At 32.2% G+C, this 26,422-nt stretch overlaps 1 protein-coding gene across 12 annotated transcripts in view; it reads left to right on the forward strand.

Annotated features, from left to right (window-relative positions):
• Dync1i2 (dynein cytoplasmic 1 intermediate chain 2) overlaps positions 1–26,422 on the forward strand; it is a 49,068-nt gene that overhangs the window by 5,425 nt on the left and 17,221 nt on the right. For 3 of the 12 annotated variants that reach the window (XM_023561025.2, XM_023561024.2, XM_023561026.2), the window contains exons 4-6: positions 12,258–12,402; positions 15,086–15,145; positions 17,316–17,431. In XM_023561025.2, the coding sequence (XP_023416793.1) occupies positions 12,258–12,402; positions 15,086–15,145; positions 17,316–17,431 (321 nt within the window). Of the gene's footprint in view, positions 1–11,629; positions 11,648–12,257; positions 12,403–15,085; positions 15,146–17,315; positions 17,432–26,422 lie in introns of all 12 variants that reach the window. The other 9 variants (XM_063259274.1, XM_063259275.1, XM_013142466.3 and 6 more) reach the window with 5 other exon arrangements.

Raw genomic sequence — 26,422 nt, forward strand, 5'->3', positions numbered from 1 at the left:
ATGTAGTCGAGAGGACAAATACTAGATATAGTAATTATTGTCTGCCTCTTATGAAACTGCAATATAACTGTTCTTAGAGCTGATCTAAAAAGATTTCAAGATGGAAAAACTGATAACTTTCATGCTCTGCTTCACTATTCTTTTAGTTTATATTCCTTTTCCATAGTTGTAGAAAAAGACTGAGATACATTAATTTTTATGTCTTTAATAAGCTTATATTGTTTTACTATTTAATATTTTACTATTTAATAAATGAGAACACTTTTTTTTACCCTAGTAACTGAGTCATTTGCTTGTTCGTTATTACTATTAGTTTTATAGTCCCTGAGTGATTTCTGTTTTTAATTCCTGTGCCACTGGCTTTTTTCTTCTATAGAACTTCCTTTTTCTTTTCTTTTTTGTTGTTTTCAGGATATTAGTTTCACTGAATTTACTTGTTCATGTTTCTTAACTCATGGCACCCCTCCATCACTGATTCTGGAAAGATTGTTCTTTAGGATTGTATATGTGTTTATTTCATTGACTTTTCCCATCTTCAGTTGCATTCTCCATTCTCCTTCCCATTCATGCCTTAAATGCCCATTCTTGCATTTTTAACATATATACATTCTTTTGATATATCTTCTATAACTACATTTTTCAAGATTTTATGTATATATATGTGTGTGTGTGTGTGTATATATATATATATATATATATACATTTTATGTCTCATTCTGTTTATTCCATGTTGCTACACATATACCCATTTGTTTCTGACTGAACATATTATTCTATTCTGTCCCATGTTTTACTTATCTATTCCCTCAGTACTCTTAGATTGCTTTTGTCTGTTTTACTATCATATGCAACATTACAAAGAATATATCCTTTCCTTAGAGGACTAGAAGCATTTCTCTGGGATGTGTACTCAAGAATTGACATGCTACGTGTATAAACTTACTTAGGTTCTGCATAACCTCCTCACTACCACTACATGAAACTGTTTCACCATATCCACATCATTACTGGATATTATCTAGTTTTCTAATTTCTGCACACCTGATAGGTATAAAGTGTGTGGAGGAGGGTGTGCCCAAAATGTTTTAATATGTATTCATCTATCACAGTGAAGTGGACTGTGTCTTTATATATCTGTTAACTAGTTAGATTTTCCCTTTTTGAATTATGTATATATCCTTTTGTTTGTTTATGATTGGGGTTCTTTAAAGATTTGTAGAATTTTCTTGTTATTTTAATGGGACCTTTGTCTATCTTAGTCTTTTTTAAAAAATCTTTTCCTATGTTAGGATGCAAATATATCAAATAATTTTTTCTTTTTTGTAATCTTACATTTAGTTTTATTCTTTAGTTTTAGATATCTGGGTTATATTTTTAAAAACAGTGTGAAGTAGGGTTCCAAATTAATTTTTCTCTATGTATATAGTTAGGTAATTTTTGTCACTGTCATTTATTATCTTTTCCTCCACTGACATCTGATGCCATTTTTGTCCTACAGTATGTTCCTATGTATTCATGGCATTTCTGACCTGTGCTTCACTATGGATTCATTTAACTGACTCTACATAACTAACTTAGATTAATATGGCTTTATATTGTATCTTAATTTTTTAAATCTATATGTGTTCTAGATTTGTTAAGTCTTTCATTATGGCCATCATCTCCTTTTTCACCTGGGAGATTATTTCTGATCAGATTTCCTCTATAGGCTCATGCACTTGATTTTAAACTTCTGCTGCTATCATTTCAGAAATTTCGGATGGGTGGTTTCCATTTTTTCTACCTCATTGTCCTTTGGACTTGTCCTGGGTGGGCTGGAGATCTGAAGGTGGATTTTGCTTTTACATCTTGTCACTTTCTATTTTAATTTAATTTTTTTCTATGTTTATGCCTGTTAATTTTTTACAGTAGGTAGCCTTTTAGCACTAGCATTGAGGCCTCCCTAGGATCTATATTACTTTTTGATACAGAAAATCGTCCCCTTTCTTTGTTCTTCTTTTTCAAACTAGCCCTACTTTCACATTTTTCTTCCCCTCAAAAATTGTACAGTATGGTATATTGCATTTAGTTATATGTTTTAATTTTATAAGTCTAAAGCATCCTTTACACACATCCTATTTTTGCCCCATGAGATATCCTTGTTAAAGAATGAGCAAATTGGTCTATAGAATGAGTTTGCATCTGATGACTTTTTCACATATAGGTTTTGCTCCTTTATCCTTGTTCCCTCAAAGCTGTAAATTTGATCAGAAAGCTTGATTTACTTCAGATTGAACATCATTGGGAAGAATATTTCATAGTGATACTCAATAATTGCATCATGGCAGTAGAACATTTGTCTGATTGTTGTACTATACATAGTGACAGTGAGCTTGGTCCCTTGGTTATGATTGTGATTGCCAGAGTTTCTTCATTATAGTTATTCCTGTGACTAACAAGTAATACCTGAAAATGATACTTGGATTCCATGTGAATATTTATTTCTTCATCAATCTTTTACCTAATACTACTAACACTCATTGATGGTCTTTAGGTATTTTTATTTAGGAGTTGCAAAGTTGGTTTTGTGAGTCTACCATTCCTTCTACACTTATTTTTTATTTTGTCTCAAAGAGAAGAAGAAAAATAGAAATAAAACAGAGTTTCGGATTGCTTCTACATTTATTGGCTGAGGTTCTATAAAGGGGAAATTTCTCTCAATAACTATGTCTACTTGGTTACCCTAAATACATTAGAAAAGTAGAGAACTGTTTCAAATTAATTAGTGATAATCACTTTTAGGGGTAGCAGATTAGCTTTTAATAAAAATAAATTAATTAATATTTTAATTAGGATTTTGGTGTATATATACACATAAATAAAATGTGCCTAATATTTGCTTATGACTATATTCATTAGTCATTATGGTTATAGTTTTAAAACAAATTATCATCTTTCCCTTTGCTATTTTCTAGAACAATTTTTAAAAACTTGATAGAATTCAATTGTAAAACTACCTTAAAATAGGACTTATTTCTTCCTACAGGGTACAGAGAGCAGGGGTTGTATACCATTTTATAGTTTTTAATGGGTAAGGTTTACTTGTGTTTTTCTATTTCTTCTTATGTCAACCTACCTGCTCCCAGAACAACAGTAAACATTTATCATTTCTCATCTCATGGTTTCTGCCAGTCAGGAATTTTGTAGTGGCTTAGCTGAGTGGTTCTAGTTCAGGGTCTCACATGTTACTAGAGTCAGGATGTCAACTAGAACCGTAGTCATCTGAAGGCTTTACATAACTGGATGTCTTGGTTCAAAGATGTCTCGTTCCCATGCTGGCAAATCTTGGTCGTTAGTGAGAGGCCCAATTTCCTATCCTGGTAGGCCACGCCACAGAATGTGCTTTGTATCCTTGCTTCATGTTTTCTCAGAATGAGCAATCTGAGAAAGAAGGCCATTTAAGAAAGCTCTCTTGTCTTATCACTTAACCATGAAACTTTCAAAGCATCACTTCTACTGCAGTGTAGCCATTGGAAAAAAAAGTTAACAGTCCAACAAACAGTCACAAAGAATTTACAGGCATTCTTGAAACCACCAAATATTTATACAAACTCTAAGATCTCTTCATATTTTGAGATGATCTTATACTTTTCTCCCTTTTAATGCATCAATCTGATGTTAACATTGATAAATTTTATAATGTAAAAGCATTACATTACATTCTTAAAGAGACCTGACTTGATTATGAGCTGTTACATATTCTTAATTGCTGCATTGATTTAATATTTTACTTATAAGTCCTTTGTTTATATCCATGCAAGTCAGGCCTACAGTTTCTCCTACTATATTTGCTGGTTTTATTATAATGGTTTTACTAGTCTCATTAAATGAGTTATATGGTTTTCCACCATGTGTTCTCTGGAAAGGTTGTGTGATTTGGAAGTATTTATTTATGGAATATATGTTAGAAAATTCCTGTAAGATTATTTAGATTATTATTGTTTCAGTTTAGATTATTTAGATTATTATTATATAGCATTTCATTTCTTGTAGGAAATTATCCATACCCATGATGAATATAATCATTATATACTGTAAACATATACTAATTAAAATTTAAAGCCGGGCACTGTGGTGCATGCCTGTAATCCCAGCACTCAGGAGGCTGAGGCAAAAGAATCACTATGAGTTCGAGGCCAGCTTGGGCTACATGGTGAATTTAAGAATAGCCTGAATGGGCTGGGGATTTAGCTCAGCGGCATAAGTGCCTGCTTTGTAAGCAGGCAGTCGTGAGTTCAATCCCCGGTACCGATAAAAAAGGAAAAAGACAAAAAACAAAACAAAGAATAGTCTGAACTACATAATGAGACCCTGTCTCAAAAAACAAACTAGAAAATTATCCATTAGCTATTAGAATTCCTTCATAATTTAAACTTTTCACTATAGCTACATTATTTTCCCTTTTCCATTTAATGCTTCTTTACTTACAATTTTTTAGCCCTGTGCTGGGGAGAAAACCCAGAGCCTTGCACATATTGTGCAAGCACTGTACCACTGAGCTACATCCCCAATGTCTGCTCTCTTAAACTATACCTTGCTTTCTTACCTGAAGTTTGTCTTTTTTTTTTTTTTTTGTCTTTTTCATTTTTATCGGTACCAGAGACCGAACTCACGACTGTGCCTCCTTGCAAGGCAGGCGCTTATGCCGCTGAGCTAAATCTCCAGCCCCTGAAGTTTGTCTTTTTAAAAATTTTTTTTTTTTTTTTTTTTTTTTTTTTTTTGTCTTTTTCGTTTTTATCGGTACCAGGGATTGAACTCACAACTGCCTGCTGACAAGGCAGGCGCTTATGCCGCTGAGCTAAATCCCCAGCCCCTTAAAAATTTTTCAAAAAAACAGCTTTTTCATTTTTCTTACCAAATTTTATTACTGCATTTCTTGTTCCACAGGCTCTTCAATTCTTGTACAAAATATTCTGAATAATCTATAACTCAAATAGATTACATTATTACAATCCTAATGGGAGACATAAACTAAAACTTTTAAATTGACCTAGGCCACATTTGATTCAGAATTTGTATGTAAGTGGTACTGTATTTAAGTTACATGTTAAATTTCCAGTTTTGTGCTGAAAGATGGATGAACCTAAACTAAAAAAAATATAATAGGCCTTTTCCCTTTTTTCATTGATATGCATTTCTTTAATCCTTATAATAATGAAACTCATATTTCCTATACCTGATAACAAGTATATTATTCAGACATGAAGAAACTAAAATTTGTTATAATTTAAAAACAAACATTGAAATACTTCAAAATAGCCCTTGAAGTTTGTGATTTTGATTGGTAAGTGAATGCTATTTGTAAAATGTAGTTTTTGGTAACCTGTATACCTATAGGATTTCACCACAGAGAGGGGAAAGGAGAAAGAAATGTGAGGAAAGGCTGAAAATTGTAAAAGTTAAGGTATATTCAGAGAAATAGCAAGAGATTTGCTTTGCCTTGCTGACAGTGGGAAGAGTGAGAATACTGAGAAGGAAGGCGAGGCTGGACTGGGACGGACCATCAGACATCATGGAAAGTTTTTTTTTAAACCTAAGAAAGTAATGTGATCAGAGCCTTTATTGGTTAGTAAGTCCCCTTCCTTTTGTTTTGTTTTGTTTTGTTTTCTTCAAGACAGGGTCTTGCCATGTAGTTCAGGCTGGCCTTGAACTCACTATGTAGTCCAGGCTGGTCTCTAGCTCATAACAGTCCTCCTGCCTCAGCCTTTCAGGTGCTGGAATTATAGTTGTACAGTTGTACAGTTGAACCAATGAAAACAGTTTATAGCATTGCTTTCTAAAACTCAACTCTAATACTTAGCTCTCCTGCTTTAAAAAAAAAAAGGTTCGTCCATTCATTAATTAAAAAAATATTGAACTACTTCAATTAATCAAGCATGGTGATAGTCTTCTAAACAACACAGACAAAAACCTCTTTCTTTTGGAGCTTCTGATCTAATAAAGGAGATAAATTATCATAGTGCTATGATAGAGCGAGCAGGGGGGGGGAGACATTAGATGAGTTGTTTAGGAGGAGGTGTGAGAAGTGGGCTTGTAAGGTCACAACAGAAGAGCATCTATGCTGTGTTGATAGGAGGAACATTCTAGGTAGCACCAATAGTGACTAGAGAGTTTTGAGTAGATCCTGGCCTAGTGGGACTGGAGAGTTGCAGTGTAATTAAGCAGAAGGGAAGGGAGCAGAAGCAGGCAGAGGCTTCTGTAGGACCTTTGATGTGATAGAAGGGGTTTTCATAGGAGGGTTTTAAGCAGAACAGTGTTTGAGATGGGTCATTAAACCAAACCATTATAAAGACTACAGGCTAGTTTGGTTAACCATAATCCTTTGTGTGTGTGTGTGTGTGTGTGTGTGTGTGTGTGTGTGTGTGTATGGTTTTTTGGAGACAGGGTCTTGCAATGCCATTTGGGCTTGCCTTGAGCTCACTTTGTAGCCCAGGCTGACCTTGAACTCACAAAGATCCTCCTGCCTCAGCCTCCCAAATGCTGGGATTACAGGCGTAAACCACTACGCTCAGCCAGTTAACCATAATCTTAAACAGCCTTCAGTTATTACAGTTTTATATCCTTTCTTAACAACTCTGATTTCTGAAAATTCACTCTGAAATTGACTAAGGTAAAAAGTAGATTTTATAAAACCATTATAAACTGATAACAAACAAATTAACTGAGCTAAATGTTGTAAGAAAGTAATATTTTTATAGTCATGTAGCATTATACATGCTTACATTTCAAAGGGGCACATTCACAAAAATCAGTCTCTTGTTTTTTTTTTTTTAATGCTAGGGGTTTTTTTTCTTCCTTACTTGTGGTTTATGAATGTAGATATAAGAAAGGAAGCATGAAGGAAGAAAAATAAGACTGTTGCAAACTACTTAGCATTATTAATAAATTAAACAATGGAGAGACAGTGCAGTAAATAGCTTTTTTTGTTTGTTTGTGTTTTGGTACCAGGGACTGAACTCATGACCAGATAAGCACTTGTGCTGCTGAGCTAAATCCTTGCCCGTAAATAGATTTTTAAAAATAATTAAAACACAATTTGTAACTATGAATAACTACTGAAAAATTTTTAAAATTTAAATTTTTTCTGTATTTGGGTTAATTACTAAGAGAAAAGTGAACAAAATGATTATTTTTATCTATCAGTGTATATAAATATACGTAATTAATATATATTTTTAGAATAGCATGGCATTATTTGTAGCAAAAGGTTTTGAAAGTAAGAAGCATTGTACTTAATTAAATATCAGTTTATTATAAGTACTACTTGACTTGAAATATTTTAGTTATCTAAACTTAAGAGTGCAAACTGAGGGCCAGGTGTGGGAGCATGTGTATGTAATCCCAGCACAGAGGTTGAGGCAGTAGGATCATGAGTTCACTATCTTCCAACTATATAGTACATTCAAGGCCAACCTATACTACATGGGAAAACCTATCTCAAAAAAATAAAAATAAGGAGAGATTCAGTTCTATTGAGGATTAGAACAGTTCAGGGAAGCAGTAAACATAGGTTTGAAAAAGAAGCCAAATGCTATTGCTTTATGAGCAATGCTATTGCTCATGATAGTTATTTGAAATTTTGAATAATATTAAGACATATAAGATTACGTTTAACAAAGCAAAGTGAGTTGATTAACGTTAATATAGTCTCTTTGGATTGCTAGGGAAATGCACAAAGGACCTTCAACAAGGTTATGCTATGTTTAAGAATTTTAGCGTTTAACTAGTTGGGTGGTGTCCACTTGTAGTCCCAGGTATTTTGAGGCTGAGGTAGGAGGATTAAGTGTTCAAAGCTGCCTGGATAGTTTAGCAAGTTCCACCCTACTCTACTCCCACCCCATCTCACAAAAACATTTTTTTTTAACATTTAAGTTTCCTAGTCAGGTGTGTTTTTTCTGAGTTTATTTCTGAACCATTTTCCATCGCTTACTTACAGATTTACCATTATAATGAAACCTGTAAAGGGTTTAGCAGATCTTACTATCTTTAGAAAATTAGGCTAAACACATTTCATAATCCTTAACACATATCCCTAAAGCTCCAGTATTAATGTTCAGTACCTATAATTCAGATTGTTCCTTGAGAAGGAATATTGGCTTCTTATAGTATTTTAATACTTTAAGCATTTATTTAATTTCTGTTGATAAATTTAATATTTGGAATCACATTGAAGAGACTAATTTTCATCAGAAAGGGCATAGGAAGGGAAAACTTAATATTTCAAAAGACCTAATATTTGAAACTACATCTTTCAGAAGAATAAAAGTGAAGCACTATGAAAATGTTATTTAAGGGGCTGGGGATTTAGCTCAGCGGCATAAGTGCCTGCCTTGAAAGCAGGCAGTCGTGAGTTCGATCCCTGGTACCAATAAAAAGGAAAAAGACAAAAAAAAAAAAAAAATGTTATTTAAATGATAATATTATTAGCTAGGAGCACTTATATCCATAAGCACTTATATCCATCCGCATAAATTGTAATATGGGCTGTATTTGACTCCTGAGTATCTTTGATAAACCGAAGAGACCCCACAACTTTAGGGTATTCTAGTTCGCTTTTTCTATTTCATTGTCTTCTACCAGTGCTCATGCTCCTTACATTCAGAGTCCTTGACTGTTTCCCTTTTCTGTGTCTTTCTTTCTGGCCAAAGCCCCTTCTTTCCAGAGGCTTTCTTCTACTTGAAAAATAATTAGGGGTGTATACCATCCTTCATCCTTGAGAATTGTGTGTAGTTCTATGTGGTTGATGTGGACTTTAATGCTAATTCTAAATCTAGGTGCATTTTCAGTTCTTTGCAGTTTAAAAATATTGTAATTATTTCTTTTTTTTTTTTTTTTTTTTTTTTTTTATCGGTACTGGGGATCGAACTCATGACCGCCTGCTTGCAAGGCAGGTACTTATGCCGCTGAGCTAAATCCCCAGCCCTGTAATTATTTCTTCATGGGCCAAAAAGCAGCAGTATGAATTTTACATCCTTGAAGGCCAAATGTCTTTAACTAGCAGGAAAAGTCTTCTCAATTGACTTTTTAGCCTAAAGAATTTAAAGAGTCACAGTATTTCAGTATTGTTTACATGATCGGTAAATGCCATGATACAGGTTTGGTTTGGTTTGGTTTGGTTTTGTCTTTTCAGTTCAGATTTCTTCCTTGGTTCTCAAGGAAATAGGTGATATCTTTGCCCTAAACTTCTGAGAGGCTTAAGTTGACTGACATATTTGTAGGTCTATGTCAATTCCTTTATTTTGTGCCAAGTCTGTTTTAGGCTGTTTTATAAACAGAGTGAGGGTATTCTGGTTGAATCTTTGTTCTTACTAAGTAAATCATAGCAAAAGCTACTTATTAATGGTTTATATTACTTTCAAAGTAGATTGAACTCAAATTGTCCTTAAAAATTCCAGAAGTAAATTTTCTTAAAAAGTTTGGAAGTTTGTTTATTTCTTTACTCATTCATTCTTGGTTTTGTTTTTCTTTTATCTCCTTGAACTCATGCTTTCATTTATTTTCAGGGGATTGTTAGTCTGAGGGCATAGTGTTTATCACATAATTGTACAATTACTGTATTCTTTGATTTTTTTTTAGACTACTTGGATAAAATAGCACTACCGTTTCCTTTCTTTCCTCATCTTATAGTGATAGTAATTTTCTTTTTTTATATTTGTACTTTCTATGTTATATATAATATTTACTATGGCAAGATGAAGTTGGTGGGCAAGATGAAGTTGGTGAGCTAGATGATAGCTAAGATTTTTTTAATGGAATCCTTGCCATCAGCTGGCTTTAAACTGGTTTCCAGCACACTGAGATTTAAGGATGGAGAATTTTTTTTAAATAATACAAATTTAAAGTCTTGGGCCAGGCATGGTGGCACATGCCTCTAATCTAAGCACTTGGGAGGCTGAGGCAGAAGGATCCCTATGAGTTCAAGATGAACCTGAGCTACAAAGTAAGTTCAAGGCCAGTCCTTGAAACCCTGCCTCAAAAAGACAAAAATAAATAAAGTCATGATGATTTATTTTCCCTTGTTTGACAGAGATACCATGATAATTTTATAGCATTATCCTTTCAGCTTATTCTTTTTTCCTGAAACTTTTATTTTTGAACTGGCTGGGTTAATGTAATCTACATATGTACAATACTGTATGGCATGTTTCTATAAAGAATTTGGTTAACATTTGTTTAAATGCAGCCTTAACCAAGTAAGTTTCTATTAAACTTGGTGAATGGAATCATTAATACTTTAAATGACCAAAAAGTGGAAAAGCCAGCATATTAAACAGGAAAAAGGATTCTATAGTTGATCACAAATAGGTAGATTGATAAGCCTTTTACTATTCCTCCAATTTCTCTAATTATATACTTGGAAAAATTACTTTTCTAAGTATGAGTATGTGATTTAAAGAAAACAATTTCTTCCTTGAAAATCTTTAATAAGAAAGTATTATAATACCACCTTATAATTTAATAAACATATATATATATTTACAGCACTCAAGCAACTATTATATATTACTCTTTATTTGTGGGTGGGGGTGGGGGAGTTGAACTTAGAACCTCGCACTGGCCAGCCAGGCACTCTACCGCTAAGGTATATCCCCAGCCCCTAGATATTACACTTAATTGCTGTGTCAGTTTTGAAGTAGTCTAGAGGGAGCCTCACAGTGCAGCATAGATGAAAAGATGAGGAAATATAACCTAAAAGAAGTTAGATGATATTAATATTTTATTTTGGATACAAGTCCCTTTTAGCTACTTTGAATCATACATATGGCACCTAGTTCAGTGCTGTATATCCATATATGAACTCTGTGAAGCTATATGAAGTTGACATCATAATTGTTTCTGATAGATTTAATCAGCATTAGAAACTTTTTTATTGTCCTTTGAAATTTGATGACAAATTTGAGAAATTTAAAGGCAGGGTAAGAATGAACCTTTCTATCTCAGGAAATAAATATTCTACCTATGATTTTTTTTTTCATCTACTTTTACTGTTTACCAGTAGAATTTGCTGTTGGGAAAATAAAAGATGATGAGTTTATACTTGTGTTTAAAATAGAATTCATCATACTATATTTGTACATTTTGTTAGATTATCAGGCTCTTTGTTTATACCACAGAATGTATAAATATTTAATCCTTTAAATGATTTTAAGAGTTCAATGAATGTGACTGTTCCACAAATAGAATTTTAATTTAATACATATTTCTTTAGTTCCTATATAACTAGGAACTTATCTTCCCTTCAGAAGACTATTAAAAGAAGGGCTTTCACTTCAAATAAAGTGTATTAGTTACTAAATATTGTACATTGAAAAAATTATTTTAAAAAGAAATTTGGGATTGGGGAAATGTATGATAAAATTTAACCAGAAGATGGCAGTGATGATCCTCCTATACTCCCTGCAACGGTAATCAAAAGTTTTCCAAATGTCATAGCATGAAGTGTGCACGTTTAATTGATGTTGTATAATGTTAAAAGGTGACAGTTTAGGAGAAAGCATTTGCTGTTTATATACTATGAACATGTGTATTTTTCTATAAGAAGGGAATTAAGAATATTTTGGGTGTCTGTATCTTTGTCTGTACACTTCAGTTTTTTCTGAATACTGGGGTAAGGAAGTTACTGTAAATCTTGCCTTGTTTAATTTGCATGCATCACTTTATGTTATGCATCATGTCTAGAAGGCATGCTGTTTTACAGCCTGTTTGCATTTTTCATCCAAATTGCTGGAAACTAATAGACATTTTAAAGGAGCCATTCCTTGCAATCATTTGTCTAAATTTTCTTTTAATGGGGAGGGATACTTTTCAGTATTAACTTTTGGGAAAAATTAACATTTAAAATCTTGGAAAATCAGTGGTTAAATGATTTAATGAAGGATATTTCAGCATTTTAATTTTGGCAGCAATTATAATCTGGTGGTCTTCAAAGCGGGAAGTTAGAAAGAGGAGAAGGAATGCTCTCCTTTGAAAATTAGTGGCCACATTTGGTGATGGATGAAATAAAGATGCATCTTTCCATACACTTGCCCTTTTTAAAAAAATATAAAGTCCAAATGCATTTTGCCAGAGAAATTGCATGAATCTTTAGCATGCATTGTTAACTTTGTCTTTTCCCCTTTCTTTTCTACTATTCATTTTCATTCATATATTTTTTTTGGTTTGCCATTATTTTTCCTTTTTAATTACTTCATGTTAAATTATTTTTGAAACGTCATAAGCTGAGCAACCTCTCCGTGTAGTAACAGCGGATACCTGTCTATTTCACTATTTAGTCCCTCCTCCTATGTCTCCATCCTCCAAATCTGTGAGCACACCAAGTGAAGCTGGAAGCCAAGACTCTGGAGATGGCGCCGTGGGATCTAGGTACAGTAATTTTCTTTTACTTTTTTAATGATAGAATACATTCAGTGTCCAAATACTGCCAGCAACTCAAGGAGATTCTAAATAGTTTTATTGACCCATAAAAATACTTAAATCAGTTATTAAGTAATATGGTTATTATTAACAATTCAAAGGCACATATAGCTTGCTATTTTGAATTTGAGATGTGTTTTCCAAAAATTACAGATCTTGTGATAACTGCTTTTGGAGACAATGGCATAACTCTTTCATTTAAGAAAAAAATCAAAACTTTCTTTTCAAAGATATTACTATTTTAAATATTATATATTATTAAGACTAAATTGGTATTTATTGCTAAATTTGTTTCATACTTTGCATTTTTTATGCAATTATGTCAGTATTCAGGGGCTAGGAATATATCTCTGTTTGCCTGTCATGTGCCAAGGCCCTGGGTTCAGTCTCCAGCAACAGAAAAAAAGTCCCACAAATATGTTAGTATTCCTTTAAATATCTAATAAGCAACTGATATTTTCAAGTGAAGAGTTTTTTCTTCTACAATAAGCATTGTAGCAAAAATATTTCCCTAGATTAAAAAATTACTATTATTAAATATTACTAATAATATTTAATATACTATATAACCATATATTTAATATTGCTATATAATATTTATTACTATATAAAATTAAATTACTATTAAATATTATTAAATATCTTTATTTTCTATTTTTATTTTTGTATAGATACTATATATAATGTATATACTTATTTCTGATTTTGAATAGGAGTAGAAAGATTATTTTAATGCACTGGAAATAAGTTTGCTTTCAGAAGTACTGTGTAACTTCTGCTTACCTGGTTTTTAAAATTATTATGAATTAAATTATGTCTTGGGCTTCATGGACAACCTCGCGATTATTAGAGTCTCTTTGGAATATAAACTGATACAGGGAGTAAATACTGGTAAGAAAATTTTTTGTGTATAGAACAAATATTCATCAAATTGCCAACTTTGTGTTAAATACTATAGATCACCACAGAAAATACAATGTTTACAATGTTTCAATTGTCAAGAATTTCTGTTGGAGCTCTGGTAATCTATGACAAGGTATAAAATACCTTAAGAAGAGATATTTCTCTAACTTTGCAGATTAGAAAATTGCAGTCCACTAAGTTTCTAGTTCACCTTCTCAATCACTTCTGTTAACTCTAAACTTTAAGTAACAGTTACTCAACTGGGTAATCCATACTTGTTCTTCTTCCCATTTTTGATCAACTTGTTACTAAATTTTTGCATTATACTGGAATTGTACTTTATATGAGTGAAGATGATATATGTGATAGTATTGACTTTTGAGGTAAAGTTTTATTGGATTTTAAACTATTCTCAACAAGGGGCTTTATGTTAACAGATAATAGCTAGAGCTTTATACATTGTAAAGGCTACTGACCAAACATTCTTTGGAGACCATCTCATAGAACTTCTTTTGGTTTAACAAAGCCTAAGTTTGTTGCTGTTCATTGCTTAATACAAAGTAGGTCTTCACTGTGGCCTTTTTTTCCCATTACATATGCACTACCATTTTTAAATTCCAAGATCTATTCAATATTTTTTAAGTGAAAGATTTCTCTAGTTCTTTCCATCTCATTGCTTTTTCAATAAATTATATAGGCAGGTAAAGTAGACAAATCACTTGTATTAAAATATTAGAGCAGTTAAAAGTTAGTTGTGTATTATAACTTGTGTGAAAAACAAATACATTTGCCAAAATTTATAGTACTCAGTACAGTATTACACTTTTTTATGGGAACTTTGAGCATTAAACAGTATTGCTAACCTATCATAACTACAAATATGATAAATTGCCTTTTGTTCTAGTAGTAGATTTAACTTAAGTGGAAAAGATCCTATGTAAAACATACCCAGGAAGAAATGCTAAAACATCACTGAATTATATAATTTAGGATTGCTATTTTCCAAAAATTAGATATATCCTTCAAACATAAAATACTCTTCCAGGGGAAAAAAATCTATTTTTTTGTAATAGATTTTGAAGACCAAAATCTTCAGTTGTTTTCTAAAGCAGATGACATGTAAGCCCAAGGCAGTGCTTAACCCATAAATTACAGCAGGGTCACATTTTGGAAACTTTAGCTATTTTGTATCCCAGTGGGACAGTCTTTGGTTTTCTTACCGAAAGGATTATGTGTTGACTCATTTCCTTTACAATATGATAATTTCCTGCACACATTTAGTGCTTTGAGCAAGATTAGAAAATGTTAACTGAAATGTTTTTACTAATATCTTTTTCATTGGGAATCTTAAAATTTTAGCTCTTTGATAGACTAGCTTATCACACACAAATAATATATGGATTGTTATCTGCATTACTTGTTCTTGTTCATTAGTACACAATATTAGTTTTCTATAATCTGAAAATATTTTTAACTATTCTGGCATCTTTGACCATATTTTGCTTATTGCCACACTAGAACATTGATGCCTAGTTTATGTCTCTCTGTCTCTCTCTCTCTCCCCCTCTCCCTCTTCGTCTCTTTACCATTTCCTTTTTTTGTACTAACCAGAACATGTGTTTTTTAAATTGGGAATGATACTTTAGCATTAGCTATTTGTAGAATGTATTTGTGTGACTAACTTATGACCTTTTTTACTAATGCTTCATGGCTGTCCTACAACCTTTAGGACGCTGCATTGGGATACAGATCCATCAGTTCTTCAGCTTCACTCAGATTCCGATTTGGGGTATTGAATAGATTTATTACCTTCCCTCTTTTATAATTAACATGATTCTTTGTGAAATTATCCTGTTTTACTTGGCTTAAGTTTCTAATATTGTAGTTTATAAGTAGAATGAGTTGTTTTACTGTGACACTTCATTTATCCTATATCATTAGTGAAAGAAATAGTCTATTTATGTGATTTCCTAGGTACTGTAAGGCTGCTTATTTAGGTGCCAAATTCTGTTAATTATTTCTATATCATTTGACACAAATTTTTTCAAGATGTTACTAAAATCTTCCCAGCCTTTTTCTAACATATACTGAACATGTAAGTGAAGCTTTTCTGAATTACTTACTATAAGTATTAATTTTCCTGTGTTAAAATTCACTTATGAGTCTAAAGTGTTTAAAGGAACAGAGATGTTGGTCTCTCTGTGACTCCAGGTTACTATTTATTTATTTGCTTGCTTGCTTATTTAGTTATTTATTCAGTTAGTCTGTCTAGGCTCTGATGGAAATAATATTTGCCACTAACCTTGTGCTTCGGATACTTCTTTTCCTGTGACAGTTTGCAGCTTCTAAAATGTATAGCCATAAGTTTTTGTGTCTAATAAGCAAGAGTAAATAAGTTTTGAATTAAGGCATATAAGAAAAACACATGAGCATCTCACACACTAGAAGCCCTCACTATTGAGGCTTCTCCTCTCTCTCATTGTTTACTTTTCGGTTAAAAGTGACTTTTAGATAAGTGAGGTTTTATCATTTTACACTTGTCCTCTTACAAAACCTTATTTTATGTGTTTTAATATTGTGGGTTTTTTATTATTATATATATTTAAGTTGGTAACTTGTTCCTAATACTGCTGGCTTGCCAATTGTCTCCAGATGTATGACTGATTGGCTTTTTCTATAGTTTATATCTTAAAAACTCAGAATCTAAAGTTCTTATTTCAAATTTTATTTCCTGAATACTCTACATTATTTCAAATGCACTTAAAATTTCCATTTATTTCTTTGGTTAGGTTTTTTTCTTTAAAGGGTTTATTCCTAAAATAGAAAACATATTTAAATTTTCTTATGGCCCATATTAGGGATTAGGAGCAACTTAATTTTTTTAAATTACTAATTCCCTTACATTCTTTTATATAAGATTTGAATTTAGTTACAAATAAAATTGGAAAACATGTGTATTTTTTAAAAAGTATATTACCAGTGACAAATATATTCTGGAAGTTGCAATGATGTCTTTATTGATTATCCTTTTTAAATCATTGCATAATTGAAAACTTTGGCAGTTTAGGAACATACTTTAGTTTTTCTTTTAAATACTGTTATAAATAAAAATCCCCTAGGTAGCTAATAAAGGATATTTTTCTTTTGGTCCATTTTTCTCACTGAAATTCTCATCTTTCATTTGTCAAAAAATATGTATTTCTTCCATGTTATTAAAACAGAAGTAGCTTTAATAGTTTCATTATACTCAGAAAATCTGTTGCTTCATTAGGATATCTGGATCTTAGTTTGTCTGTTGTGAATCAAAGACAATACTGATTTTGTAGAGATTAGAGACTTAAAAGGTTTGGGGTCTGGGGATTTAGCTCAGTGGCATAAGCGCCTGCCTTGCAAGTGTGCCGTCGTGAGTTCGATCCCTGGTACCAATAAAAAAGAAAAAGAGACTTAAAAGTTTTAACATTTCATTTTGAAATTCAGATTGACAGTGTGATTCTCAGTTTCTGCTACATGTAAGAAGGAAATAAAGGCTCTCAACAGAAACTTTGTTCTCAATCTTAGAGTCTTCTAATAGTGAATAGAATTAATTATAGTACAAGATCCATATATCTAAAAACTAGAATTACGTCCCAGCTAAAAACACTAGTTTACTCTGAAATTCCTGTCTTCTTACTCTATAATGATTTACACTTTTGCTCTCATAAATGAATTATTTGCCTCTTTAAAATGAAAAAAAAAAGTGGTTGGCAGCACATATGCTAAAGTGAAAAATAAAAGTTTTTACTACTGTCTCTTTTGTTAAAGCTAATTTATTATTCATCTAAAATTTGAATGAAACAGGTTTAAATTATAGTGTTGGATATATACAAATTTTTATTCTTAATTTTCAAAAATAACAGGGCTTGACATAGTTAAATTGTATCATTTGTTGTATTGAAAAATACTTGTTTCGCTTAATTTAGACGGGGACCTATTAAGCTTGGAATGGCCAAAATTACACAAGTTGATTTTCCTCCTCGAGAAATTGTCACATATACCAAGGAAACTCAGACTCCAGTTATGGCTCAACCCAAAGAAGGTAACTATCATTAATATGATTATTATAAGACTGTATTAAATAAGTGGAGTTTTTGGTCTTCGTTCTTTCGTTCTTTGTTCTTTCTTTCTTTCTGTGTTTTTGCTTTGGGCATATTTTCTTGGGAATAATATAAAACTAATACTTTATGCTTTCCTTATTTACATCTTTGCTTTCAGAATTTTTAAACCTTTTCTTTCAAAAGCTATTTAAAGCCATGTATTCAGTTTTTCGATTAATGTAGATTTAAATCTTTCTGTCTTTATTTTGTCACTGATATGTAATTTCTTTAAAAATAGTAAAGGTTAAGAATGTTCTATTCCTGTCATTGAGTATAATTCTTCCCAAGAGAGATTGTCCTACAGTAAAGAAAGTCATGGAAATTATTTTCTTTAGCACATAATACATTCTGATACGCTGTCATTATTCATACTAATGAACAAATCTAGACTTGATTATTAAACATCCTTTCTTATGATCTAAAACTTTCACTATATAGATTACTTAGTAGCCTTTAATCTGTATGTAATTAGATGAAGTATGCACAAACATTGTATTAAATGTGAAGTCCTTTGGTTCTTAAAATTGAAAGTTACTATTTTTAAATTGAGGATTAATTTTTTAAGTTCTGATAAATAGCTAATGATTCAAGCATAGAGTAATGTAATAATTTCTTTAAACCAGTAGGGCTAATGAATTTATGTCATACATAAAAGAAGTTTATACATATCTAATATTAGTCCACAATCTCTATGTGAGACTTTTGGGGCTACCTGTATATCAGAGTTTGGAATTTTTCAAATTTTAGAAAAGTGGTATTTGTATGATAGGTTAACATTTCAGCAGCATCCCAGGTATTAGTATTTTGGCAGCAAAAAGAAGAAAGTATACTAAGTAAGATAAATAATGATTACAAGTAGCTTTGTGTCTGATCATCCAAGAGTTTACCACCAAATGAGTTAGGGATTTTAGAGTTGTTGACAATTTTAGAATTATGGATAACGTATTGTGGGCCCAAATTGTCCTTTTAGTAGTCTGTACATAAGGCACATTTTTCTTCCATTTGTCCAGGGAAATCTGTTCTTATTTAATTACAGAAAGTCAAGTAGAAAAATTTTATCAAATATTAATTTATCTGTAGAATTTCAGTTGAATTACTGTATTTCTCTGCTGAGGAGAGAAAATACTATATTGATTACAAAAAGCCACAAAGATACAGGTAAGCAAAAGGGTAGGGGTGAGTGGATCCTTAAAATCTCTAGCTATCACCAAAGAAAAAGTTTAAATTTTCATATTTGTGTTTATCTCAAAAGAAAATTAGTTATAGCTCTTTACTTTTTGGCATAACAGGTCATCACATATACTTTTAGCAACTCTCCTTTTTCACTTCTCTAAGAATGGAAATGAAATAAATATCATACATTTGTTCTTTTTCCTAAAAGGTGTTAACATTATTAGACATGCAGTGTTTTGAAATTTTTGAGCAAATTGCAGTAATATTTTATCCAGAAATTTTTTATTGACCATGAAATGTCCACATCTATGGAAATAATTGTTCATTCCTGCTGCTCCAGCGGTTGCTAAAATATCTTTTGTAAGTGCAAAATCCTCATTTTAACAGAGAAAAGCCATTGGTAGTAAATTTGTTTGAAACAAGCAAATTTTGAAAAAGAAAAAGCAAAAAGGAAAAATAGTGTGTAATTATCAGTATAGAAATACTAAATTGGTAGGATTCTGAACTTTCAGAAAACAATTCAGTAACTAATATATCAATTTTAATATTATAATATCTGCCTTCTTGGAGCTACATTATTAGATATGTTAACTCACAGAGTAAGCAAAACAAGGATTAAAATAAATTAACCTTTTTTATCTGATAATATGGAGATTGTATTTTTAGTCCATTATACTTATGAAATGCATTTTAGGTATTTGAAATGTAAACCACTCCAAAGCAATTTTGGATAATGCCTCTTAAAATAGTTAAGTGAAAATATTTTTAAATAATTTTTTCTAAGTATTATAGTAGTATACATAGAGATTTTGGGAAATATGAAAATGAAATAAAGAAGAAATGAATGTGATATCACTACACATTAGTTATTAATACATTGTTTCTGAGAAATAGATCCTATTTTCTTTTTTTTTTTTTGGTACCGGGGATCGAACTTTGTGACCTCACGCTTGCTAGGCAGGTGCTTATGCCGCTGAGCTAAATCTCCAGCCCCATATCCTATTTTATTTTATTTTATTTTTTTATCGGTACCGGAGATCGAACTCACGACCACCTGCTTGCAATGCAGGTGCTTATGCCGCTGAGCTAAATCCCCAGCCCCTCTATTTTCTAAGAACATATTTTTCAGAAATTCTGTACTTGTATTTCTATATTTACTGATACATATGACTGTCCTTGAAATTTGCATTTTAACTGCTTATGTTTAAGTTTTAAAATGTGAACATGTAACTTCCTTTGAACTAATTTGAATGTATAACATGCAATGTAAGACTGGCATTTTTCAAAAATTTGTTTTTCTCATTTTTACTTTACAGATAATTTAAAAAATAAAAACCATAATTTGTTAGATAAGCTGATGACCCATAAGTACAAGATAAACTGTGTTCTTTTCAGTTTGAAATTATTCAGGACAGCAAGGGATTTAGCTTAGTGGCATAAGCTCCTGCCTGGCAAGCGCAAAGTTGTGAGTTTGATCTCCAGTACTGCAAAAAATAAAATTTTAAAAAAATTTATTCAGGACAAGGCTTCTAGCATCATTATACTTTAATTTCTTTGCCAAATTTTCCATAACCATAGGGACTAGTTTTTTCTTACTATAATGCCTAGCGTTCAGTATCTGGCATGTAGTAAGTACTCAAATATTTGGTAAAGAAATTAATTGCTGTTACCTACTTAGGATGATTTTGTCTACGTGAGATGTTTATTTTCATGCTTTTATTCTGAAAGCAGCTACTGGAAAAATATACTCTTTTCAAGTGTTAATGCTACAGGAAAACTAGTGATGTAATTTGGATGAAAAGTATGACTAATCTCAGTTCTTGGTTTTAATATGACTATATCCTGATCGTTACTTGTTTTTAGGTACAGAAGTGAAATATTATAGATTCTCTTATATAATCTTCTTGGATTCTGTGTTTGTATCACAATGTAAATACAAACATGCTATTATTTTTATGTTCTCTGCATCCTTCTGAATACAATGAGCAAAATTGAACCTGTCAGCATCTTTTAAATATATTATTGGAATTACTCATTTGTAATAGTTCTCTAAATTTCATGTTTAAATTGATTACTGAAAATTATAATAGCAGCTGGGGATACAGCTCAATGGCACAAGTGCCTGCCTGACAAGCACAGGTCCCCTAAGTTCAATTCCTGGTACCAAAAAAAAAAAAGAGAGAGAAAGAAAATTCTAAGAGCAAAGAGTACATGTTACATATCAGGCATATTGTGTGGCACTTTATATTATCTCTATCACTTCTCTTACCAAAACTCTGAAAATTAAGTATTTGTTGTTATTTATATGTAAAGAAGCTGAACCTGAATATATAGTTTGTCAAGGGTCGCAGAACTAGTAGCTATGATCCTAAACCACGCACGTCTGGCTGATTCTGAGATGTACTGTCTCTCTTATGCTGCCGTGAAGCAGCAACTTTTATGCTTTTATGACAGTAACCTATAGTAAGTAGTTCAGGTTATAATCCAGTGCAAACAGCTGCAGAACTGTAACTGAAACAAAAGTTTTACAAAACAACACCATTGTTCGTTAGATGTTGACTACAATATACGAAATTTATCAGTTTAGACTGTAGTTTGAAACATACTTCATTAAAGGAGAGGATGGTTTAGTTATTTCATTAATAGATGTTTCCACATCAGGATGATAATCAGTTGTACTGACAGTGTCACAATAATGAATAAGGAGTGGTAATCTTCCCTTGTGTAAGAATATTTCTTATCTTAACTAGCAGAAAAAAGAAAGTGATAGAATGGGTGACCTGAGCCCAGCTTCTTATGGGTATGTCCATGTCAACACTGCTATCACCTTTTGAATTTTCTGTAGACTAATAATTAAATGTTAATTTATAAGTGCCCATGTTTATTATATTTTCAATCTAACAAATATTCATTGATTCCCTGAGTTTAAGTATATATGAAGTATATGTGACATTTTTATGAAGTTTATTGATTATGTAAAAAGGTACGAGGTTATCTTCTTTGATTTTTGTGGTCCTTTGTTACAGGTTCAGATATTTAAGTGAAAAAAAAGTGAGAATTGTATCCTGATACCATCAGTCCATCCTTAAGCTACTTACAAAAATGAGACAATTTCTTTTCTGTATCATTACAATTAATTTCATGTCTGAGACTCTTACAAAAATCTCATTTCCCAATTGTAGAAGTTTTAGAAAGAAGGAAAGAGAAAAAACGTGAAATTAACATTTTGTAATGCAGGCTCTTTATGCTTAACTGTACATTGCTTTAATACAGTGGTTCTCAAATTCAACCTGGTTGGCTCCCATTTAAGAGCTATGTAATGGGGCTAGGATTATAGTTCCATGGTAGCGTTCTTACCTAGGATGCATGAAATCGTGTTAGATCCAGCATCACAAAAAAATTTAAGAAATTTTAAATTATGAGACAAATTTTAAAAATCACCATGAGAAAAACTGGGAGAATCACAATTGGAGTGTAACAGACAGTAAATTTAGGTAAGCAGTATAATCTCTGAAGTAATGTGAGTTACCAAATTGAAGGTAAATATTGGTCATAAGTCTTATCTATCTTCCATTTTTTAAAAAATGTCAGACCTGTTCTTTTTTTAATTTTTATTTAAGGAGAAAAGAAAAGAAAAAAAAACAGTGAAGGGTACAAGTTATACAGATTTACAGAAGAAAAAAAATGCGCAGTAGGAAATCACTAGTTAATAGATTACATATTGCCATCTTAGAAATAATTGTTCAAGTCACAGAATTAAAGTTTGTAGAGTGGACATTCCAGCAATGATACTGCAAACAGTTCTGTTCAATGATCCATTAGAACTCTGTGATATCATTTTCTGTCTTATACATTTAAATATACATGCAGTTATATAGTTTAGAGCATTTTCTTTTCCTCTCTTTTGTACAGTGACCTGTTCTTTTAAAAGGCAGTTTTCATTCTACCTCCCTTAACCCCCACCCCATTGTGGCCATCTACTTGCTTTCAAGTTTACTCTGTAAGTTGGTAGTGCTGTTTCTGAACTGAGGTGCTTTGCTGTCTTAAAGCACCTACTGTGAATGAAATTGGCTAGGACCATGTGACCTCAGTCAATTTCCTTCTCCACAGGTAAACAACTTCTGGCAAGAATGGTGCCCACAGATAAGGCTCCTGCAAGTTACTTTCTCCTTTTACCTTTTAAAAGTTTTAACCATTTTGAAAATGGCATTTTTTCTTATCTCACTTCAGTATGAATTTTTTTTTTTTTTGGTTGTTATTTTTAGGAAAAAAGATGTTTAAAGGAAGAAGAAATCCTAAAGGTTATTTAATCAGGAGGTTTACATCTGTGGAAATTGAGGACCTGGGAATTTAATTAAAGAACCTGAGTTCACAATAGAAGAAAGTATCAAGGCCACAAATAGAACCTGGCACTTGACTTCCAGTAAAGTCCCATTTTTCTTATTCCATTTTACTTTGGTATCTGTAAGAGGGCTTTGTTTCTATTGTTGGTATTTATTTACTGGTCAGATATTTTCTAGAATCATATTTTGTAAGCAACAAATTTCCTGGTTTTTAGAACTCATTAGCAATTTCCTTCACACCCTGACTAATTAGAGTACTTTGTAAGTTAGGGATTCTTCATGAGATACTGAATTATCTTTAAAGGATGTACCAGTGTAATAAAACAACATAATGAATTGATAGCCAACAAATGTATTCCCTAAATAGTGCATTAATGTAAGATGCGTTTTTCATTTCATCTTGAGAATCATATGTGTTTAGCAAGAACTTTCTAAGATTTTGCGTATTTTAAACAGTATTTAAAATAACTTATCTACTTTCTCATCTATTCTTAAATATATCTTAAAAGTAATATGACATATAGATGAAAAAACTTATTCTGAAGACTCATTCCTTGAGTTTAACAAAAGGCACCCATTTCACAGATGATTTAACTTTGTTTAACTTTGATTATTCCAACAACTGAGTTCACTGGTTGGTGTTATTTCTAGGTGCAATCTAATTTATAGAGCAGCTTCTTTTCATCTCACTAAAATACATCACAATTTTGATGTTAACTCTTAAGTAAAAATTGAATGGTTCATTAAACCTAGTTTTAGAATTCATTGACAAGAGATTTGTCACTTTAAAAGTAACTGCTACCTTTCTGCATTCTTTACTGCTGAGTTTGTAACCTTAGATTCCCTGTCAGAGAAAGCATGGAGTTAACCACTTAGCATATTGTAATGAATATTCATCAGCAAATTGATGTGGCATGGCAGTCTCATTTTTCAGTCTTACTATACTATTAAGTCTTTTTCAGTTTTAAATATATTATAGCTTATCATGTGACAGGGACTAGCTTACAAAATCCTTAGAACTATTAATACTATATTTTGGGGCTATAGCAATAATCACTTAGTAGCTATTGTATTTGTTTATGATAAAACAAATATATTTGTTTTAGAGGAACATTTTTTTATTATTGAAAGTTGAACCCAGAGTCTTCACACTGAACTGCAGCCTTTAAAAAAAAATTTTTTTTAATGCTGTCACCATTTTTCCAGGACAGAGTTGAACATGCAGTCTTCCAATGTCAGCCTCCCAAAGTGCTAGGATTAAAATACTACATTTTGCAGTTTTTAAGAACATATCATTTGTTTTTAGGTTCCTAGAAATTTATCTAGCTTAATAATTTCTGAAGCTTGGGTTTTGAGTACCAATTGCAATTTTTAAGTTCATTTTTAATCCATATAGAAAGGGAGAGATGTACATGGACTCTAAAATATTCTGAAATCTCCTTAAAAAGCTCATACTCACTGAACTACAACTGTGTAGTAATTTATATAGACATATAAATGGCTGTACTGTAGGGTGATAACTGATCACTAACGCACTTCATCTACATTTTAAATTTTAAAAGGAAGTGTGTCTATAAACAAGCTCTTTTCTGATAAATATGTAGATTATTAGGTCACTTAGCAGTAAAACACTGACCATATGCATTATGACAGGAGTTTGACATCTGTCATTGAAAATGGTACTTAGAAGCCATATAATACAACAAAGTTGAAGGAGGAGACTAAGATATGAGTAGGAGGCTATAATTTATAATTCAGTGCCCAGGAATGACCTGTCCATGGCAGCTCAAAATCTTTGTCTACTTTAGGACTCACTAATGATGACTCTACTAGTTAACAAAATTGATTAGAAAAGTGGATAGTGGGCTGGGGATTTAGCTCAGCGGCATAAGCGCCTGCCTTGCAAGCAGGTGGTCGTGAGTTCGATCCCTGGTACCGATAAAAATGAAAAAGACAAAAAAAAAAAAAAAAAGAAAAGAAAAGTGGATAGTATTAGCAGAAAATTGAATACAGGTATGTGTATATTTTTTCCCTCAGGCTGAATTTTTAATTGAAATAAATGTCCTGTTCTAAACATCATCTTTTAGGTTAAATATAATTAAATTATTATATTACACCAAACAACTTTGGCAGAATTGTATCTTAATATATATATGGTGTGGAATTGCCTTTGGTTATACTGTTTTCAGATTAATAATTCATTGTATATGAGAATTTATCAAAAAGGAGTAGTGTCTTTCTGTTTCTCTATGTGATTATTTTGCCCAAAAAAGCTTTCATTTTTTTAAGTAGCACAAAAGCTGTAATTGGCATGCTTTGTAAGGAAGTGTCAATGTGCAAGAGAGTGGCGATCACTAAGAATTCTTTTACGTGTTCTTTCCCCTTTGCACCACCGCCTCCTCAGCAGGGTCACTGAGATCACTAGCTTTTCTTGAAATGGCCATTTTCACTGGCAGGTGCATTATACCCTGTATTTTCAGATTGTTTTTCCATTCTGAATGTTTGGCAGGTTGATTGCTCTGGCTGCATTGACGGAGAAAGGGCTGACAAATGCGGTTGGGCTGGCTGAAAAGACAGTGATTACTGTTTTCCTTTGTGGCTGATTGAGGCCCTTGAAAGGAAAAATTTTAACCTTCACCATTTGGTTCAAAGTATGAGCATATATTGAAATCATTCGTGCCATTTATCCTAGTTCTGTAAACTTGTCAGAACGTAAAAATCGCTCAATTTCAAGTAATGTAGGATTGGCATACGTCATTATCATTTTGATTAAGTTGGAGGTTGTATCATTGTATGCATTATACAGTGTCATTTAAAGCTTTCTTTCCACAGGTACAGATATTTTTATTGCTTATACTATAGAGTTAGAAAGATTTTCATAGCTCTCTAAACCTAACACTATGTGTGTGAGTTGGCAGCTGGTGTGGCCTACAAACTGCATTTTGTTTGCAGGGTAAAGGCTTGTCTCTAGGCCTCCTGGAGTGCGGGTAATTGCACAGGCTCGCCATTGGGGAAAGGCACAGGACTGGAAGCAGTCAAGCGGAAGAATGTTATGCCATCCCATTGCCACCTTGTATCAGAAAGACACAATCCCAGCAGTGCCATCTGGTTGTTGCTATCTAGTCAGCTGGCCTGGCTGCTGGGACCATGACTTGGCAGCTGGTTCCCATCCTTGGCCATTCTTTTGTGTATGTTGTGTATGTATGTGTTTTAGATAATTTTGTACATGGGTCAAGGGAATGACTAGTACTAATAAGTAAAGTCTTCTTACTGAATAGACTCTCATTACTTGAGATGCACTCTGCAGCAGATGCCTGCTGCTATTGCTTGTAGACAGATAACACATGGTTAGGCAATAAAAATAAGCATTTTCCTCATAAAAATTTATCTTGGTTTGTAGCAAAAGAAGATAGACAG

Source organism: Cavia porcellus, unplaced genomic scaffold (assembly GCF_034190915.1).
Source record: "Cavia porcellus strain 051 isolate PalLab524CR breed Dunkin Hartley unplaced genomic scaffold, mCavPor4.1 scaffold_12, whole genome shotgun sequence".
NCBI classification, from domain to species: domain Eukaryota; kingdom Metazoa; phylum Chordata; class Mammalia; order Rodentia; family Caviidae; genus Cavia; species Cavia porcellus.